This window comes from Neomonachus schauinslandi, chromosome 5 (assembly GCF_002201575.2).
Source record: "Neomonachus schauinslandi chromosome 5, ASM220157v2, whole genome shotgun sequence".
Taxonomy (NCBI): domain Eukaryota; kingdom Metazoa; phylum Chordata; class Mammalia; order Carnivora; family Phocidae; genus Neomonachus; species Neomonachus schauinslandi.
This window is the reverse complement of record NC_058407.1, coordinates 3,202,876-3,224,122: the sequence shown is the minus strand read 5'-3', so window position 1 is coordinate 3,224,122 and position 21,247 is coordinate 3,202,876. Positions and strand designations below refer to the sequence as shown.

At 57.3% G+C, this 21,247-nt stretch overlaps 1 protein-coding gene across 3 annotated transcripts in view; it reads left to right on the top strand.

The window, feature by feature from the left end:
• Positions 1-21,247, top strand: part of TBC1D22A (TBC1 domain family member 22A) — a 319,187-nt gene that overhangs the window by 202,853 nt on the left and 95,087 nt on the right. For all 3 annotated transcript variants that reach the window (XM_044915765.1, XM_021687821.1, XM_021687820.1), the window contains one exon: positions 20,024-20,151. In XM_044915765.1, coding sequence (XP_044771700.1) covers positions 20,024-20,151 — 128 coding nt within the window. The remainder of the gene's footprint in view (positions 1-20,023; positions 20,152-21,247) is intronic.

The following is a 21,247-nucleotide window of genomic DNA, read 5'->3' as shown; positions in this document are numbered from 1 at the left end:
CTGTGGCTTCCTGCAGAATTCCCAGCAGCCAGCAGGACGCCCAGAGTGCACACTGTGACCATTCCACGTTGGCATGTTGCTGGATTCATGGATCAAGGGTTACTGTAGCATCCTGCACATGAGGGCTCCCGCAGTGTGAGAGGCTTTGACTTGCTTCCACACAGTCTAAAGATGAGGTTCTCCGTTTACAGAGTGGATGTTTGGGGGGCGGTGGGTTAATGCAGTCTCTGTGTGGGGTATCCTTGTCTCCGTGTGTTCGTGTACCCTGGGGGTCTCCCCCGTGGCCTTTGTTCTGCCTGAGACTCTCAAGTCTCCATCCGTCTGCCCTTTCATCCGTGGAAGGGGCGATCTGGTGTGTGCACAAGCTCTGTAATCTGAGCATGCACGACCCCTTCTAACTGCTGTGTAAACACTGGGTGTGAGGACAGATGACTGGGTAAGTGTTGACTGTTTCGATTGTCTTGAGAATTGTCTTGCCTCCGTGTGAATGTCCCCCCAGCTGACTGAGCAGGGCCCTTTCCTCACCTGCTGGCCCCTTGGGTTTATTGGCTTCTCCCACGAGCTGCCATTGTGCTGGTTGCAGGGACAGTGCTCTTTGGAGGAGCCTCGATCTGGGGTATCAGTCTTCAAATATAGTTCGCACCATCCCCAAAGATTGTCAAGATAATCTGGGAGGTAGCGCCTGCCAGAGCTTTGAAATACTGAGCTCCACCGTGAGACATGGGAGCTGAGTGCCCCAGTGACTCAGGGGGGCCGGAGCTCCCCAGCCCCGCAGCTGCTGTGGCCTGACACTGGCCTGGTGCTGGACTTCTCTGCTCTGTCCCCGCCCTCACCAGCCAGTCATTGCCGCAGGAGCCAGGTCCCGGGGCCCTCCCTCTGTCGTCTCGGAGCCCGCTGTTGGTCAGGCCTGTAGCCCCTCCTGCCATCGCCCAGGCCAGAGTGGTGTGTCGGGAGAGTGGGGCTACATGTAGCCTTGTCACTTGGGGCCCCTCTGTGACCTCCTCCAGCTTCCTGCTCTTTCTCTAGCCCTTGCTGCCTCTCCGACCCTGTGTGTTTTCTTCCCAATTTAAGCTTGTTTTCAGGTGTTCCCCCTGAATAGGTCGAGAGGGACTTATTTTCCTAAAACCGAGGGACAGTTCTCCCACGCTTGGACTGCAGGGCCCCAAGAGGGTCTTGGAGCGAGTGGCCTGCGGGTGGGGCCACACTTAAATCCCCTGCAGGACAGGGGTGTTAGCTGATGTTTTAAGACCTTATTGATGAGTGTGGATGGGTTGTGACCGCTGAGGACATTCTGTCCTGTATCAGAAGACAGGACGTTAACGGTTGCCCTGGGAGTTCTTTCTTGCAGGCCCGGACATAGCATGGAATCGGGGGGAGGCCCTCCGAGATCATCTGGCCGCCACCACCCAGCCCGCTTCATGGCCTCTGGCGGCCATCGTCCCTCCCGTGTTGGCTGGGCTGTTTCCGGAGGGCTGGGGAGAGGGTCTCCTATAACTGTGCTTTCAGCTCGCAGGGCAGCCGAGGCCGGGCCGATGTGCCAGCATCAGAGATGCCGTCTGTCTGCGTCCCAGGCCTTTCCTTCCGCAGAACCAGTCGGAGATGCTGTGACTGGAGCGCCCTCACCGTGAGGAGCAGTGTGCTTTCAGCCGCTCAAGTGGGGAGCATGTTTACCCCGGGAAGTGGTGATGGCCATCCAGTGTGTAACGAAACGCAAGCACGTGAGGCCTTCTGAGCTTGTGATTTAGATGCTTTTCTCCTTAATGATGATCTCTCTGTGACCCTCCGTCCTGAGATTGATGTTCAGGTTTATTGCCAAACCAAGACTAGTTAATTAAATTGTAAGTAGAGACTTCCAAAGACAGTGATTCTCCTTGACCTTAAGAAGAAGAAATTGTCTTGGTTTTGAATGTAGGCCATCAAGTTCTGGTTTTGAAATGATTCCCCAAAGTCATTTTTGTTCGTGGTTACAAGTTGCTGGAGAACGCAAGTGGTTTTATCTCCCTCACCATAAAGCACCAGTGTGCCTCTGAAAACCAGGACAGAAGGCAGCCTTGCAGCTGCATTTCCATGCCGGGCTGGCTGGAAGAGGAGTTTCTTTCTTTCTTTTTTTTTAAAGATTTTATTTATTTATTTGAGAGAGAATGAGATAGAGAGAGAGCATGAGAGGGGGGAGGGTCAGAGGGAGAAGCAGACTCCCCGCTGAGCAGGGAGCCCGATGTGGGACTCGATCCCGGGACTCCAGGATCATGACCTGAGCCGAAGGCAGTCGCTTAACCACTGAGCCACCCAGGCGCCCCATGGAAGAGGAGTTTCTATAGTGGAGGTGACCTTCCCCGCCCGTAAGCCATTGGCTCTCAGGAAAGACCGGGAGGGGGGGGGGCACTTCCTCGCTTTACTTTCCATGGCCCGCTGTGCCCTCCATGCTTCGGGCTGTGGGTCCCGGGTGGGCCCCCTGTGGGACACCGTGCTTCCCCATGCTTCTCCATGCTCCCTCTCAGCCACGCACCCCTGTCACCGCGCAGGGGACAGTGCAGGCCCAGCGTGTGCCCGCAGCTCTTCTCGCAGGTTAGACCTCCCGCCCTCTGCCGGGTCCCTCTGTGTGACCCCTGGTTTCAGACCCCTGTGCGTTTGTGTGCATTTGTGTGTGTGTGACTGCCCCAACCTCGGGTCCCTGCCCCGTGAGGACCACCCCTCCCCCCGGCTAAGGGTGAGGGCCCTGCCGAGGGTGTGTGCAGCGGCCCCCCGGGGGCTGCAGCCCCGGCCCCGCGGTCATGTACTGGCACAGGGCAGTAGGATAGGGGCCCACAGGCTCTCCGCTTGGAGTCCGACGGTGCCACATCTGTAGGAGCACGGGGGTGCAGCAGGGTGTCACAGGGCTGAGCAGGGCCCGGGCAGCAACTTCTGTCGCGCAGTCCATCGTGTGCACTGCGTGACTGGGCGTAGGGCTGAGGGGTGCTGACGGAGCTGGGAGGCACTCCACACCATGGCGCCGGGGGGCGGAGCTTCTGAGCATCCGTCCCTGCACCACCGGCCCTTCATCTGGTCCGCCCAGAGCATCCCCAGAACAGGTGATGCTTGGAGCTTCTGTTGAGTGAATTATAGAGGGGTGAGAATCCACGGCCCACCCTCTTTCTACACTTGGTTGCCTCCCTCCTAATGGCAAAGAAACCTGCAATTCAGCTTGAATCTGTAATTTCCCACTTGATCTTCCTGTAGGTCTTTCTGTTTCACCCCTATATGCAGAAACAGCTCCAGCAGGAATTGTATCTTGTCTCGCAGCCACCCTGGTACGATCATTCTGGTTAAGCAAAGCTTACCGTGGCCCGTCCATCTGCTTCCCGAGGATAGCAGCCAGGGAGCCAAGGTTGGAGAGACCTGCTGGGACGTGGAGGTGGCAGCCAAGCAGGGCGGGGGAGTGGGGGGGAGCTTGTTCTTCAGAGCGGCCTGGCCCTGGAGCATGCTGGGGACCTTAACCCTCACCTGTGTAGGTGGGCGGCCAGGCCATCTGCTGAGCGCGGTTAGCAGAGGACCTCCCATCTTCTTGTGGAGAGCAGCCTCTGTATATCTGCCGCTCAGGCTCCTGCAGACCCCCTGCCTGGCCTCCCAAGCCTCTGCCGGGCCCTCCACACTTGGAGAGCCCCCTAGGTTGACTGAGCAGCTGAGGGTTGAATGAAGGCCATTGTAAGATTCTCCCTGGTTCTGCCCCTGCCTGCTTCCCATGAGCCCACCCCCTCCAAGTAGCGCTAGGCTTCTCTAGCTCGTTAAAATTGCGTGCACTGGTACCCCGTCCTGGGAGTCTTGGTGGACCTGCGGGGAAGCCCCCAAGCCCTTGCTGGCATGTTAGCCAGCCTGGTCTGGGCAGCCTGGACTCTGGTGTGGGTACTGACATCCAGGTCCCCCGATCCCACTGTGGTCCCCTGTGGCGCCCTTGGGTGGATGCTTGAGGAAGCTGCCTTCACGGTATCTGCCGTTGAGTCTTTGGATGTCCTTGCCCCAGTTTACCCATGTGTCCCCTGGGAGAACAAGCCTCATCGTTCACTCATCCTGAGGGCCACGCCAGGAGAGGCTGTATGTGCAGAGAGCACCTCTGTGCCCAGACTGCGAGTGTCCATGGAACGTTCTAGAACTCTGCTGCCCGGTCCCCTAGATGGCTTCAGGAGCACGGCGCAGCACTGCCCTTGAATCTGTGATGCAGGTAGCCCCTGAGCTCGTCCTTTGCCCATTGCTCAGGCTCCGTTCCGCTGCTCCCTGAGGCCCTGTGACGGGGGCTGGCTCTGCCCCCCGTTACAGCTGCCTGTTTCCTGCTCGCTGTCTCCTCGTCAGGGAGCCTGGGGTGGAGGCCTTTAGGCCCCGGCTCCGAGGCGGCCCTGGGTGGGCCTTTCCTTTGCTCCTGCTCCGCATCCCTGGAGTCCCTCCTGCCTCCCCTGCTGCCATACCCCTGCCCCTGCGTGAGCGGCAGTCTTCCTGAGGCGAGGCTCCCTCTCAGAGGCAGGACACAGAGCAGTGGCAGGATCTGAGCTGACAGCGTCCTCTAGAAAAAATAGACCAGCAAGAACCTTGGGAAATGATTTCAAGAAAGAGGAGGTTTTCTTTTTCTGTTGTTCTCTGCTCCAAGAAATGGATGAGGAGCACTTGGGAAGGCTTGTGCCCAGAAAAGGAGGGTGCGTGGGCGGGGCGGGAAGTCACCTCCTGTGCCCTGCGGGCATGCGGACCCCAACGTGCAGACCCCCACATGCAGACCCCAGCAGTGAGCGGACTTAGCGTGTGGACCCAGTGCGTGCAGACCCCAGCCTGCAGACCCCGACGGGCTGCTGCTTCTCAGCTCAGAAGGGCACCGGATGCTGCGGGTCCTCCAGGGGCACCAAGAGAGCAAATGTGTGGGGTGGGGCCTGGGGGTCCCTGCCTGGGGGGCGACGGGGATGGCAGGGGATCCTGGGTTCACTCCTGGATACCTCAGCGTGTTTCCCCTAAATAAGAGTCTTCTCTCCGTAACCACAGTGCTCCCTCCAAAGCCAGGAGATTGACCTTGATGGAAGAACTGGCATCTCGCCTGCAGACCCTGTCCAGGTGTCAGTCCACGTGTCACCGCGCGTCCCCGATCCCACGCTGCCTTCACTTGTCTTTTCTCGCCTGGGACAGACTTGGCCTTTCTTTGTGTTTCGTGACTTTGCTGTTTTTGAAGCGTGCACATTCGGGTTTTGTTGTTTTGTTTTCTTGCCAGAATGTCTGTTAATTTGGGCTTATCTGTTCCTTCCTGGTGTGAGATCCAGATGTTGGCAGGAATCCACAGACGTGTGGCCCTGGCCTCCTCAAGGATCTATTGAGGACACGCGGGGCAGGCCGTCTGTTGCTGGTGACGTTGGCTTTGATCGTGGGCTGTGGGGGTGTCTGCCAGGCTTCTGTTTGTGTTGAGAAGTGTCTTGTGAGGAGACTCGGCTGGATCAGCTGTGCCGCCCGCCCTCCAGCCTTTCACACTGCTTTGGGCATCCCTAGGTCAGCACGTTGTCAGGGGCAGTTGCTCCTGGGGTTTGCTAATGCGGCTACGCTCCTGCATTTGTTAGTTGCTCTCCTGCTGGAAGTGTGTGTTTGTGTGTTGGAGCTTGGGGAGTCCTGTGTTTTTCACCAGGTTACAGGTCTTTCCTAAAACTAATCATTTTGATGCTCAGAATTTCCCAGCTTGGTGCAGGAGGTCCTTGAGGGACCATTCCCCCGACAAGGAGGGGACAGTGGAGTAGCTCCAGGGTGGCATGTCGCATTTTGTCTGAGAGCCCTGTGGGCGTGTCTGCAGGCCGTTGGGGGGGGAGTCCTGGGGCGCCGTGGGCTGAGAGGGAGGGTCGTGTGTGAGCCGGTGGGCCCGAGCCCCACGTGGGCACTGAGGCCTCTCCCTCCACCGGCTGGGGGGAGGCACGTGGGGGGCGCTCCCGAGAGCCTGGAGGGACGGGGTCCGCGGTTGGCTTTCTCAGTGGACCCAAGTCTTCTGAGAGGCAGGGTGGGGGCAGGCTGTGGGCTCCCCTCTCTGCCCACGCCTGGTTTCCTGGGGGCAGGGGTCTCCGTGCACAGGCAAGCGACCGTTCACACTTCTAGGTTACAGATGAGGAAGCAAGAGCAAACTTCATTTAGGTCCTCCTCAAGGCAGTTCCGGGAAGTGGGCGTTTCTCCATGATCTGGGGTAGGTTTTCAGTGCCAGAAGCAGGGACAGATTCCTTCTGTCAGGGTGGGGTAAAGGGCCTCTTAGGTCTTTCAATATGATGATGATGGATAGAACCCTCCCTGGAGTGTATCTTCTTTGATAAGCTCGTCGTGTTAAATTGTGTTCTGGTTATTTTTTTTAAAAAATGGTGTGGAAGCTAAGTGCTTAGGTGACCTTTGGTCTCTTGTATATCCGCTGTTGTTCGTTTCACAGGTTCACTGTTGGTACCCCACAGCTTTGGGCTTGTTCATAAATACTGGAACAGAGCAGAGCGGAGCCGCCCGTGAGCACTGCCACGTCAGGGCAGAATCAGACTGTGTCCGCTCGGCCTGCTTCCCGCAGACCCCCGGGCGCTGGCAGTGGGCAGCAGTCTGTGTCCCCCCCGTTCCTGGGAGGCTCCGGTGCTGGGCAGGCCGGAGCGGGGCGCCCCCGGGGCCTCTGCCATCTGCTCCCAGGCGTGGCGATGAGGGTGGGCGTGGGCCGTTGTGGCTGGTGGTCCCACCCCTGTGGCCCATGCAGCGCCCGGCCTCCCCGCACCAGTGTTCTGGCTGCCGTCACAGGCGCTCATCGGTGGGGGAGGGGCCCTCAACCTGGGGGTGGTTTGGGGAGCTGGCCTCACCCCTGTATTCTGTCTGCAGCAGCGGGCCGGGCCGGGCTGGGCTGCTTGCCTCCCAGCACCTGTCATGCCTCGGTCCGGTTCTGTCCTTCATTCCGGGGTCTCCATGAATGCGTGAAGACTCTGGGTCTGCTGTTGTCAGGGAATCTTGGGACACTTAGGAAGTGTCCACTTCAGATGAGGCGCTGAGCACTGCGTGAAGCATGGTGGGGATTAGGCCTTGGTTCTAGACTTGCTTGAACCGGGATGCAGATGGGTACAGCTTGGCGACATGCCTCTGTGTCTCCCGCTCGTGGGCTCTCATCATCAGAAATGGCCTTGGCGGTGGGCTGAGGAGAGGGAGATGAGAATCCTGTGCCCCCGGGGCCCTACTCCCTCACTTCTTTTCTATCTGGAGGACTTGTGCATGCGGCATACTTCCGTATCTCTCCTCCCTCCCCTCCCTCCTCCTCCTGGCTCTGTAGCACTTCCCTGCCAACAAGGGACGGTCTGGGCGCTCCTCAGACACAGTTTCTCAGCTGTGGTAGCGTCTCGGGTCGTGGCACAGGAGTCCGGGCGGGAGCAGGACCCGCGGCAGCCCCGCCTGACTGCCCTCTTGTCCTGGTCTGTGCCCCTGCTTTCCCGGTGTGTCCGTTCTAATGCGGCTGTGTTAGCCGTCAGAGGGGCTGCCCCATGAGCTGGCACCTTGGCCAGGGGCCCTTCTCTTCCCCGAGTTCCAGGGGACCCGCTGTTTCTCCAGCCCTATCTTGGACCAAGTGGCCTCTGGATCGGGACGTGAATGACTTCACACATCAGCAGGTGTCTGTGAAATGACCTCTCTGTGCTAGGTCCTGGGTGTACAGGGATGCGTTAGGCAGAGTGCTTTGTTGGGGAACTCTTATCCAATGAGACAGCAGATTGAGAGAGTAACTTAGTGCAGCGAGCTTCTCTAGTTATCCCGACAGAGTCGGAAGGGGCGGTCGGGGGGACGTCTTTGCGGAAGACGGACGTCGGCTCTGAGTCTTGCATAGGTGTTCGCTGTGGTGAGTGAAGGAAGGGTGGTCCATTTCTGGACTTGTGGGTGGCTGACTGAGCAGAGGGGGCAGTGTGGGAGGCCGTGGGGGAGACGGTGCAGGCAGGCTTGTACGGCCCTGGAGAGCCAGCCTGCGGGCTTGCTCCCAGCCCTGCGCTCAGAGACAGGACATCACCCTGTGGCCTGGTAGGAAAGTTTGTGCCCCCAAAACCCTACAACACTGAGCACACCGCTGATGTGGGAGAAGAAGGGGGGCCCGGTCAGGACCTTGGCCCCTTCATAAGCGCTGCGGACAGGTTGTAGGTGGTAGAGGAATGTCCCGAGAACCGTGTCAGAATGTGGGTCGTTACGCCGACTTGGAGTGACCTGTTAGCTGTCCTTCCTGGTGCTAAATCAGAGCTGCAGTCCTTGCGTGCATGCTGTAGATTGAGCCCTGTTACTTCTAAATGTACACTTCAGGTTACAAACTGGTAGCTTTTAAAGTTTTTCAGTGAGACTACCTGTGCTCACCTATTTTTTTTCCTTGGTAAGAGTACGAGCCAGAATGGATACGTCATGCTTATACGTGTGGTTCAGTTTTACTCTATGACATACTCGTGTCTGTGTCCAAAGACGTAGAAGGAAGTGCCTTCTTTCCCTCAAAAACAAGTCAGTTCCCTCAACTAGATTCTGGTCTTCAGTAATGGCTTATGACAGGAGAATATCAGAGTCCTAGAACTTACTTTGGAAAGTGCTTTTTCCATAGGCACGCTGGGATCATCTGTCCCATCCATCTTCCCCTTTACTTCTTGATTAGCCTCTGGCATTTCGTCTCTCTCCCCTGATCTATCCATCCATCCATCCGTCCACCATTGGACTGTCCATCTCCATCAAGGTGTCCGTTAATCAGTGTGTCTGTCTCTCCATCTTTTCATCCACTCATCTCTCTCACTTTCCTTTTTTTTTTTTTTTTTAAGATTTTATTTATTTGACAGAGAGAGAGAGCGAGAGCACACAAGCAGGGGGAGTGGGAGGCAGAGGGAGAAGCAGACTCCCCGCTGAGCAGGGAGCCCGATGTGGGGCTGGATCTCAGGATCCTGGGATCATGACCTGAATTGAAGGCAGACACTCAGCCGACTGAGTCACCCAGGCGCCCTTCATCCCTCCCACTTTCGTGGAAAACTCTTACTGTCTTGCCCTTTGGGTCCTGGGTGTGGAAAGGAATTGGAAGGAGCCTGGTCAGTCTACGACCATACCACCCTGAACGCGCCCGATCTCGTCTGATCTCGGAAGCTAAGCGGGGTCGGGCCTGGTTAGTACTTGGATGGGAAGGAGCCTGGTCAGTATGATCTCACAGTTTAATGGGCGAGCTGGCCATGCCAACCACGAAGGCCACTGAAAGTGCCGTCCGTCTTCTTACAGAAGTCTGGAGGTGGCCCAGCGGTGGACGGATGGATGGAAGTGCTGAGGAAGGGGAGGTCAACTTCGGGGGGAGGTCAGAAGGGCTTCAGGTGGGTGGTGGTGCTTGAGCTCAGTTTCAAATGTGGGCACGCACAGACCTGCACACCAGCCCAGGCGTGGGAGTCACAGGTCATGGTCAGAACTCGGATGGGTATTTTCTTGGTAGCGTTCTCAGTCTTAAATGTGCCATGGTGGAGGGAATGCTTCTGGAGAGGCTCCTCATCTTCAGCTTCATTGTGGATTTGGGTCACATCAGGGCTTTCTTACTGCTGACGAGATGATTTGCAAACTATTTATCCGAGCTGTGTGCTTGTTTAGCTCAGAGCTTATTTCTTCTCTGCTTTCTGCACCATTTGAAAAAGGGCCTTGCCTCTTGGTTTGGAGGTTGGGTTCAGCAGAGCCTTCCTTTCCTGTCCTGACTCATAGCCATGGCTAGGTTACTGAGCTGGAATTGTGGGCAGCCCTGGCCCTCCTCCTCCCTGTCCTGCTGGAGAGGGAAACACAGGGGCTGGTGTGTTGTAGGCTGAGACGAGTTTGCTCCTGCCAGGGTAAGTGCAGTGAGTGAACGTGGTGGATGGGCCCTCCGGGGACTCCCAGGGAGCCGTGTCTGCTGGTGTCCACACTCTTATGCAATTCCTGCTCCTGGGTTTGGGCGAATCCTATGGCTTGATGGACTATGGGGTGGTGGGCTATCAGCCCCGTGAATACATTATGTTATCTAAGACTCCATTTCAGCAGACTAGCTAGAGATTCTGCCTCTGCTCTTGGAGTAGGCGGCCACCCTGGAGAAGCTCACATGGCAAGGACGCGAGGGTGGCCTCCAGCTGATAGCCAGCAGAGCTGGGCCCTCGGCCATACACCTGCAGGGGCTGAATTCTGCCAACACCCTGGATTAACTTGGAGATGTGTGCTTCTTCGGTCGAGCCTCTGGATGAGAGTGCAGCCTTCATTGCAGCTTTGCAAAGCCCCGAGTGGTGGACCCAGCCATCCTGCCTGGACTCAGAGCCATGGGGGCCGTGAGATAACAAATTCATGGTGGTTATTTGTTATACAGAATCAGAAAACTAATGAATGAAGGACAGATAATGCCCTTGAGCCCCCCGCCTTTCCCTGCAGGGCCCTCACTCCTGCCTGGCTCTGCTCACCACCCTCACAGGTACATTTCCCGTTGCACCCTCTGTCGGTGGGCTCGGCGAGCCCAGAGACATCCCCCCTTCCCGGGGGTGGGGTGGGGCTTACTGCTTCCTCAACTGCAGATCAGGCCTGGCCCACCCTGCCCATCCAATCTTGGGACCTGAGCCGCGGTCTCTTCATCAGTGCCCTCACCTTGTCCCCATATAGAAGCCCGTATGGGTGTTGGGTGGGGCGGAGCCAAGAGCCAGGCCCCCTCCAGCTCCCGTCTGTCTGGTCTGGTGTCCCGCCTCCTCCAGTGTCCAGGCCGCTGCTGTGGGCCGTCAGCACCTCCGTGCTCGGGGTTCCCCGGGGAGCCCAGGGAAGTCGCTCTGTCAGCTGTGCTCTTTTCTAATAAATCAGGTTGGTTGTTGCTTCCTGATATGAAAACAGGCGTTCGTTGAGAAGCTCATGAGCACATCTGCGAAGTGAGAATGATTTAACGCCTCGTCGCTTCAATTCTGGGTGGCTGTGGAAGAACTTATATTTTAGATAATGTTAACTGTCAAGAAAATATGCCTTAATACCTCTCTAAAGATGGGAGGATAGTGTGTCGTGGTGTCACATAGATCCTGTTTTCTCCCGTCCTGCCGGGAGCCTTAATTTCTCTCCCTGCGCGTGTAGGCCGGGTCCTGCGGGTGCGCGGTGGCGTCTGTGCCCCGAGGCCCGCGAGTGGCTGGGCTCCGGCCGCTCCCGGCCGCTCTGCACTGACCCCGTTAGGCTCTCCTGCTCGGGGCCAGCGGTTAGCAGGGTTGTGGGTGTGACCCACCTTCACCGCCACCCTCATGTGCAGCGTGTAAGAAGGTAGCAGTCACATGGCGTGACCTTGATGTTCAAACCAGCCTTGGAGCAGTTATTTTGGGAGAATGTATTTGGAGTTTGGCCTCTGCCCTGATGTCTTTGTGGATCGCTGCCTCAGGGCCATTTGATGGTGGCGGGAGTATTCGTTCCTACCCCCAGTGGGTGTGCAGTTCTGCCGCTAACCCCTCGGAGGGGGTGTCAGACCCACAGGTTAAGGGCTGGCTCAGTTCTCCACCAGACTGCCCCACTTCAGACGCCAGCCGCACCTCCATGGTCCCCAGGCCGGCCTGCACTTCTGTCCAAGTTCCCATAAATTCAGCAGTTCCCGTGGCTCCCTTAGGTTCGATGATCTGCTAGAATGGCTCACAGAGCTCAGGAAGGCACCATACTTACCATTATGGTTTTATTGTGAAGGGTACAGATCAGGAGACCCAGCCAAAATAAGAGAGGCATAGGATGGGGTTGGGAAGGGTCTGGGCCTGTAGAGGGTCCCTTCTCCCCATGGGGTCAGGGCGTGTTGCCCTCCCCGCCCCGCATCCTTGCCCCTTCACCACCAGCTGGAAAGCTCTCCTGGGTCTGGCTGTCCAGAGTGTATCAGGTTCCCTCACATGGGCACCGTTGGATTGTGGGCCCTGTGTTGGATTCAGTCTCCAGCTCCTCTCTTCTCCCTGACACCTGGCAGCTGAGGGTCCCAGCCAGTCCCCATCCTGACCCTGCTGAACCTCCTCTGCACTCACCAGAACCTCCCTCATTAGCACAACAGGGACAGCCCGCCCTGGGGGAAGTCCGAGGACTTAGAGCCTCCCTCCCAGGAAGAGGGCAGAGACCAGCCCCCTTCTTTATTACGGAACAAGGAGGTCTCCCTGACCAGGCACGTGGTCCAGAGTCATTGCAAAATGGCGCATCTGCGGTGTTTGACGTTACAGAGGCACTTCTGGGAAGCCAGCTTTGTTGGTTCTCATTGAGCTTCTGTGTGCTCCTCCTTGCTCATGGAGGATGAGGAAGGTGTGGAACGGTCGTCCTGTGGGACCCGCTGCGATCCTGGGTTCTTGGCTCAGGATGGGGGCGGGGGGTTGGGTTTTCTCTCCTTACACCATCAGCACATTCCTAAGATGGTGTTAAATTGTCTAAATAAATCCCGCTTCCTATTGATTTCCGTTACAACTTCCAAGGTAAAAAATGTTTTTTTGAAGATCCTTATTGAAATGCAACAGCACGTATTCATGAGGGAAATGGTTTCCTGAGGAAGCACATGGTGCACAGCAATACCGCTCAGCTGCCACCGATGCCAGGCCTGCCTGGGGCCAGATTTTCCTCCCTGAATCCCCCTTGCCTACCTGTGGTGTAGTGCTGGCCCAGGTGGGCCCTCCCGGGCATCCCACCCACGCCCTCCGGCCACACGCGCGGCAGTGGCTCCCCTTTCTTGGTGGTGGCTGCCGCCATGCCAGGAACTTTCCTGAGAGAGTGCTGTGAGGGAGCATGCTTTTCAGGGGGAGGACCTCAGGGCACTGAGAGCCAGCAAGAACTTTCCAGAAGCTGACCTGGGATTTGAATCCAGGCCCTCCGGACTCTAAACCGGAGGTCTTAGCACTCTTCCTTAGTGTCTGGCCCAGCCTTAGTAGGCTCGCCCACTGCCTGAGGGAGAAGACGGGCCAGCAGCCAGACTCGGGCCATGGCCTCCTCACTGCCCCTGCTGTGGGGCTGGCAGGACGATTTGCCTGCAGGGGTTTGCGGGGAGTGTCGTGTGCTGGGAGAGTGGAATTGTAGGTCCTGGGTTCTGCTCTATTTCCTCACTTCCCCCATCTGCCCACCCTGTCCCCTTCCAGCTCAGACTCTCTGTTCCTTCGGGGCACCTCTGTGGGTGTCTGTAGTGGGGAGCCCTAGACCTCCCCTTCATGGAGATGGCCATGCCCCTGCACCCCCGATACAGCGAGGCCCGGGTCCTCTGGCCCATGGATGCAGCTGGGCCCTGTCTCCGTGTGGGCCTGACTTTTCCAGCTATCTTCCTCTAAACCGGGAGGGTGGGTGAGCCCAGACAAGGGGCTTCTCGCTGCAAAGAGGCCCATGTTCACTGTCAGGGGGCTCTTGTTTTGTTCCTTTTTTGTCTCTTTAACTGATAGAGAATTGAATCTTCCTCCCAAATCAAAGCCTATTCACGCCTTGCCCAGCAGAAGTGTGATGTATTCATGTCTGTTCTCGGCTTTGTGGAGGGGTTCTGAACGGTGTTCTTTGTCAGGTATCCTGAGTGTGAGCAATTATGCTCCCTCTTTGGGCAAATAAATCTAAGTAGTGTCTGCCCTGCATAAGCAGTATGTGTTTTTTATGCCAAGTCAACGGGATCCATGTTTTTTTCCTCTTTAGCCTAAATCCTGGGACACGGTGTGTTTGCATAATGTATTTTTATTTTTAATCAAGGAGACAGGATGTTTCAGTGGAAGTTTCAATCTGTAGATCTGCCATTTAAAGTGCTAAGAAAAGTGTCCAGCAACATTGTGGTGGCCTCTGTGCGTGTGGATGTGGCAGGCACCTTCCTGGGGACGCTGAGGCGATGGCAATGCCCTAGCCTGCCACGGAGGGCTTTGTGAAAGGAGTCTTTTCAACCTGAAAGATGACAATAATTACATCTGCCTGCTCATTCATTATATGTACACTCTTATTCCCAGTGAAATGGAAAATTTCAAATTCAGAATTATTGCTAACCAAATTACCTTTATCAGTGAAAGAGCTGATACATGGGCGCAGGGCCATGTATCTTACATGTTACTTACAAAATAGGAAAAATGAAGCTTTTCAACATATACGTTTGCAGCCCTGATGTCTATAAATTGAAAGTAATGTGTCGAGTTTAGTTGGCCATTTTTCAACACATTCTAAACAAGAGGCAGCCCCACCAGGAGTCCTGCATGCCCGAGGGGGGCTGGGAGGCCGGCGGCGCGCCCACTTTGTAACTCTCCACCACTTACTTTCGGACAAGCCACCTCCGCGTGAGGGACAGGAGCCCCTGTGGACCTGAGTGTGCCAGGGTGGCCCGGCTGTGGTGCCTCGTCTCGGCTCACGTCTGGGGCTCGGAGCCCCGCCACAGGGACGGGGGAGGGGGCTGGCCTTCTCAGCGCCTCTCAGGAGCTCCCAGGTCCCCACTGGGCAGAGAAAGCTGGGTGCGCGGGGCACACAGGGTCGCTTAATCTGATGAAACAGACAACTGTGAGACTCAAGGTTGAATTTTCTGTCTCTCCTCCCAGTTGCTGGGCTCTTGGAAGGCAGGCTGCAGACCTTGTCTGCCCTGTAGTGTCCTCTCCCAGGCAGCCCGGGTACGTGGGGTGGGGGTGGGGGGTGAGGGGCTGATAAATTTTCCTTGAAACAGTTGATGGGTGAGGAGCCTTTGCTCTGGAAGGACTTCGCCTGTGTCCTCGTGGGATCAGCGGGGCGTCGGGTTTCTGGTCATTCCCGCAGCCCATGCCTTCCCACATGGGCCGGGCCTTGCTCTGCAGAGGGCAATCGCCGTGCCCCCGGGGCTGGTACCCAGACACACAGGGCGAGGCCCTGCGCCCATGTAGCAGTGTGGGGTCCTTCAGACACGGCGAGGGGCAGTCCTGTGTCCAGTCCACTGCCACCTGGCCTGCACCCGTGGACACTTTACCCAGCCTGCCGCACCGCACAGGCAGAGGGTGGACGTGTCCCCGGGGCAGGGTCCTGCAGGGCTGGCCCCTTTAGGAAGGGCGCTGGTCATCACGCTCTGGCTGGGATGGGCTCCTTCCGGCCAAGCCTGAGGCAGGAGCCGCCTCTGTCTGCATCTCGTGGGGAGGGGCTGAGAATTCCCCTGTCCCTGTGCCCCCTGCTGCTGGGGCCTCAGGTGGGACTCACTGTAGAAGAGAAAGGCTTAATTTTTACGGTTTCCTTAGGTTACTTCAGTGATAGATGTTCCAGAAATGTGTTTAATTTTCCACATCTGTTCGCTCACCAATTTACATTAGAAAGGTGACTCATGCCTCCCAACATGTTTTTAGAGCTGTTTCCCCAGTTTGTCAACTGGTGATCTTGTCCTACGCCGGCTGGAGGTGCCACAGCAGAGCATGGGCCTGGTTGGGGAGGCCATGGCTGTTCTGTCCTTAACTCATGTGGGCAGCTCGCTTCCCCGGCTTTCGTCCTGTCCACATGTCCTGAGAGCATCTGGCTCTGGCCATTGTTCTCCCTAAGTGATGTGCCGAGCATGGACTCCATGCTGGGCTGGGCTCCGTGTCTGCCCGTGGGCCCAGACAACGTCCCCCATCCCGCAGGAGGCTGGGGTCCAGGGGAAGACCCGCTGGTGGTACCCCAGGGAGAGCCTAGATGACGGCCCCTCATCAGTGCCCTGGGCTTGCTGGTCCCTCAGCTAACAATCCGTGGTGTTACTGGGCAGGAGCAGAGGATGGGAAGCAGTGGAAAACGTAACTTGAATCCACATTAGTAAACTCGGAGTCAGCATTTCCTTCCCGACTGTTAAAATGTGACCCACCCACTGCTGTCGTTGATGGGGTTTGGCCTGTGCCAGGCCCACAGGGTGGCTGGACTGGGACGGGTGGGCTGGCAGCTGTGCCGTGGGAGGCTCCAGCCCTGGGGTCTGCTTGCGCCGGTGGGCGAGGCGCTGGCATGGCTGACCTGGCCCTGTAGAGCGGCGGGCTGGGGTGACCAGCAGGACCAGGGGCCTCCAGCCCGGGCCAGCTGCCTGTCCCGGGAGCCGCCCCTGTGCTGGCCTGACTCCTTCCTGGGCTGTTTTCAGGCAGTGGACCTGTCTGCCCATCTGTCGCCCGTGTTCCAGCCTGTTCTTCCCCAAGCTGCCAACGCAGGGAAGTTACCCTACTTTTCCTGTGTGAAGGAGGCTTCTTCAGTAAAATCAGAAATTTTCTGAACTGCCTGTTTTCAAGTGTTCTCATGTTTGAATTTCACGCTAAGCAGAGCGCTTGAGTCAGTGCCCTGGGCCGGGCCAGAGGCTGACTGCCCACTGGTGGGGCTTCTGCCCTTGAGCTGCGGGCAAAGGTCAGGCCTGGATGGAGGGCCACTCAGGGGAACTCTCCAGAGGCTTAGTTTTGTAGCTGCTGATAATTGCAGGCTGGAAATCATTCTTCAGTTCCTACAGAGAACACAGCGTCCCATTGCATTGCTGAGAAACGCTCCTCCGTATTGCACTGTGGGGGACAGAAGCAGAGAAGGAAGACTGGGCATTTGGGGCTTTGCTCATTCCTGGTGCCGGTCACCCATTTCTCTGTGCATTCACGTGCTCCTTCCCTCACTCATCATCTGACAGACACTTGCGAGGCACCTGGTGTCCAGGCAGGAGGTACAGAGTTGACTTGCCCACAGTGCCTGCCCCAGGGTGAAGCCCAGGACGCCGGGCGGAAGGCTGGACTCGAGGTGTTTGTAGCAGCAAGAAGAGGGGCAGGCTGACGGCACAGGGAGTTTAGGGAGCTCTCCAGGTGTTTGGCATGTGACTAGCTCTGCCCTGGAAGGGACAGGGAGGCCCAGGTGGAAGGCTGGAGTGTGAGCGACACCAGGTGGTTGGGTATGGACGGGGTGTCATCTGGCACCCGGTGCCACCGGCGGGTGATACCCGTGGGGCGTGCTGGGGGACTGAGGGCTGAGGACGAGATGCATTCTTAGCGTTCCAGTTTTCTCAAACTGTGGGCCATTTATGGGACCCTCACAACATCTTGAGTGGAACCTCTGGAGGTGTTAGGTGCTCCCGAGATGATGGGCCAGCGTCACAGGGACAGGTTGCCCGCTCCTGCCTGGGGGCTCTTGTCTTGCAAAGCTGTGTGTCTCAGTTCTGCCGGGGACTGCTGCCGGGAGGCCCCACCTAGCGCCATGCCGTCGACAGACTCCTGGCCTCTTTACGCTCCACTAGAGCAAGTGGGAACTTCTCTTTGGTAGTGAAATTAAGTTTAATAAAAAATAATTGTATTTAATAAAACATAAGTTGCTTAGAAGAACACGGTTAGATATACCGCAGTGTGGCCCCACCTGTGGGTTGTACCCACCCTGCCCCGTGTGCAGAACTTCTGGAATGGGGACCCTGTGTGAGAGGCTGGAGTCCTGTTGTCCTCTGTCTCTCAGGGCCCCTGGGAGGGGTTCCCCGCACATCAGAATCTTCCGGAGGGCTGACTAAACACACATTCTCAGACCCCACCTGAAAGATTTTGATGGAGAAAGTCGAGATGAGCCTGAGAACCTGTGTTCCTAAGCCCTTGAGATGAGGGTGCTGCCAGCCCAGTGTGGGGACCACTGAGGTCAGCCCCCGCGGCACCCTGTGGTCAGGCCGGCCTGCCCCTGAGCTGGCCTTGTGCTTCCCTGGGCCCTGAGCTCCTCGAGGGCCTCTCACCTGTGTTTACCCAGCGCCCTAGGACGGGCGACGGGCCCTAGTCTGCGGGCCGGGGGCGCAGAAGATGGAGCTCCAAGGGGCCCAGTGCAAAGAAGACATTTTGTTGAAAACTTAGGTCTTATCCTGAAAATTAATGATGATGATTGACTTCGTAATGCCTATTCATTTGGTTTTACTATAAGAATAGCTTTCAGATTTCTGAGGGTGATCTGTTCTTACTGTCTACCATGACTCCCTTTGCTTCCAGCTGACTCCAGCCTTGAGAGGACGTGGCTCCCTGGTTCACGCTCCATTCCAGCCCCTGTGCACAGAAATGTTCTCCTCCTCAGGCTTTCACAGGGAGGACATACCCAACCACCTGGTGTCGCTCACACTCCCGCCTTCCACCTGGGCCTCCCTGTCCCTTCCAGGGCAGAGCTAGTCACGTGCCAGACACCTGGAGAGCTTCTCTTTGGTAGTGAAATTAAGTTTAATAAAAAATAATTGTATTTAATAAAACATGCAGGCTTGCATGGGCTTGAGCCAGAACCCCTCAGTCAAGCAAAAACAAAACAAGCTCCCCTCCGCTGGCATGTGAATTACCCCTCTGGGGAGAGGGCTCCTGCCCGTAGGAGCTGAATACCCCGGGGGAACAGACACCAGCCAGAGGAGCCCCCACTGCCAGGCCTTCCCTCTCTGCCTGCTTCCTGGCCTCGGCACCCTGGGCCCAGGCCTGCCCTCGGTCGCTACATTTGTCCCTGAAGAGGAAGCACATGGTGGGCCTTGGGGCGTTTGGGGTCTTCCCACTGCCTCGTCCCACTAGCCTCCTCCCTGGCATCGCTCTCCCAGCTGGCTGCAGGGGCTCAGAGATGAGCCTGTGTGCTTCTTCTCAGCCCCGTGTCATTAGTCACTGTCTTGTTGTGATGGGTCTTACAGTGTGTTGCTGGGTCTGCCGCACCACGTGGTGCAGCTGTTCCCCCACCCCCGGCCTGCACGTGTCCTGCCCCGCCTGCCACGTCGAGGGTGCCCAGGCGTGTTTGTCACGCTCAGCTGCGGATAGCGGTGGCTTGGGGTGGGGTGTCGTAGAAGAGCCAGTGAAGGAACTGGCTCCAGTCATGGGGACCAGAGCTGTCCGGAGCTTTTCTGTGGCCCGCCTTCCTCTTGTGGACGAGAGCACCCCGCCAGGTGGACCGTAAGACAGAGTGACTGGAAGGTGTAGCGGGTCTCAGGACAGGGTCCTCCCGCCCCTTGCACCCCCCTCCTCTGTGCTTGGCGGTCAGGAAAGCCTTGTCTCTGCAGTATTTCAGGTTACTGGGAACATGAGTAAAAACAAACCAGTAAGCAACAAAACACTCATGCTTGTTTATTTGCTAGTTCTAGAACTTTCTTTGGGAGAGCTGGAAAACCTGTAAGTTTTTCTCAGGGTCACTTCTCGGGGCTCTCAGGGATGGTCACAGGGGAAGGTAAGCCCCAGAGAGAAGGAACTTGCATGTAACTCAGGAACTCACAGAAAAGATGTGTGTGGAAAGAGTGCTTTTAGCAGCGCTTGGTGGACCCTGATTCAACACAGTCACATGGGAAGGTTCCGGTTCCAAGTCAGGACCCGTTCGGCAGTATTTGCTTGTCTTATGAAACAGCACGGAGTGGGTCTTCATGGGGCAGAATGCTAGGAAGTAGCAGGGTCACCATGATCCCCAGAATCTTTGCTTCCTGCAGAGGCACCTCCAGGATATAGACTGGAGCTCATGGAGCTCTGGAGCCTGCCCCCCAGGTGGCTAAGCACCCAGCAGAGAGGTCTGGGGGCCGGGAGCACAGGGGACCTCAGCTGCGGAGCCCGTTGCAGCAGGATGGGGAGGAGCCGCTCGTGGCCAGTGGGAGATCGAGCGCCAGGGAAATGATGGTTCTTCTGAGAGGTCAGCTCTCCTCTCTGGAGGCCAGCCCCAAGCCTGGAATCCAGAGGCACCCAGCCTAGGGCCCAGGGCCGTGTCCCACTCGCCCGCTCACTGGCCGGGTCCGGGAGCAGGTGGGGAATTGCCCCCTGATGAGCTTGAGGTCGTTTTGGGAGCCGGTGAGCTCTCCCTCTCTCTGTCCAAGCCCCTCCTGGGACTGCAGCCCGTGCCTGGTGGACTTGCCCGGGGCGGGAGAGCGCTCACTGCATGTCCCGGAGCATCCGCTGGCCTCACAGACCAGTTTCTCACCCGAGAGGCAGGAGTGGTCCTGCCCCTCTTACCGGGGGTGGGGCGCACACATGACCCGGGGAGCCACCCTCGCCACTGTTCCCGTCATGGCCACCGCTGCCGCTCCCTTTCCAGAGGAAGAGTCGATCTGAGCTCTTTTAATGGAGGTAACTTCTTCGCTCCCTGGGGACTTTGCTTGGGCATCTGGTGGTTGGAGTGGGTGGTTCCCGGCGGAACCCCAGGGGCTCTCCCTCACAGCCTTGGGGCCTGTGTTTGTCTCGCGCAGAGCAAGTCCACCGGCACCTGGACCAGCATGAGGTGAGGTACCTGCAGTTCGCCTTCCGCTGGATGAACAACCTGCTGATGCGGGAAGTGCCCCTGCACTGTACCATCCGCCTGTGGGACACCTACCAGGTGAGCTGTCCCCGCGGCCCCCGCGGCCTCCTGCCGAGCCCGGCCCGGGCCCGCTGGCTTTCTGCCCGCACGGCGGCCGCCCAGGGAAGGGTCTTTTCTGGTGTTCTTGTCAGCTGAGTAGAAGTAACACCGGGAAGAAGAACTTCCTGTCGTTCTGTTTGTAGCTGAATTTCGTTCCGACTGTGTGGTGCCAGCATCCCCGGGGCTCACGGACAATTTACATTTCGTCGGGGTCCTAGGGGCGCCATGGGGGATGCTTGTAACTCGGCACACGTCTGCGCCGCAGCTGCCAGAAACATTCACACTCAGGACTCACACGTTGTCTCTTTTGAGTTACTTATAATAAAGATTTTTTTTAAAAAATCACTCACAAATTCAGTGCAATATGAAATTTTCTCCTCTCCACCGATTTTGATGAAATTCATTTCTTCTGGAGATTGAGTTTTCTGGAACAAACCACCTTTGTTCCCCCGAGTGTCCCATTGCTTTATTCTAGCACCTTTTCATTTTGCTGGAGATGTTTGCTGAAGCTGAGGCCGCGCCGCGGGGCTTACACGCCCGCTTTTCATCATCCCTCGCAGATAGCGGGAGCCTTACGTGGGACGGAGAGTGGAGGCCTGCGGAGGCTGCTTTCTGCACTCCGAGAGGCAGGGTTTTTGCCTTCGTGGGTTCTGGACTGGGAAAGGGAGCACCGGGCGGCGCCTTCTGTGTAGGGCAGTGTAAGTCCCCGCCGCGGGGCTGGCCTCCGGTGTGGGAGCCCTGCACGTGGACGTGCACGGCCCCTGTGCCCGCTGTTGTCTGACTCTGAGCTTGTGGTCATGGGAGTCAGCTAGAGCAGCAACCCGAAGTTCTGTTCCTGACGGTGGTCCTTGTGTCCCGCGTGGGCTCGGGGGTGTTTTGTGGTTCTGAAGCCCCGTGCTTTGACTTTGCTTTCCGTTTTTGCGGCTTGCTTATTCTAATAATATTCACTACAGAAATTATGACGACTCAGTTGCTTCCATCCAGATCCCCCACTTTAGTTTTGCTTTTCTAAGTACTTGGCAATTACGGCATTTCTGGCCACTGACATTTGCTGGGACATAAAGCCTTCCCTGGG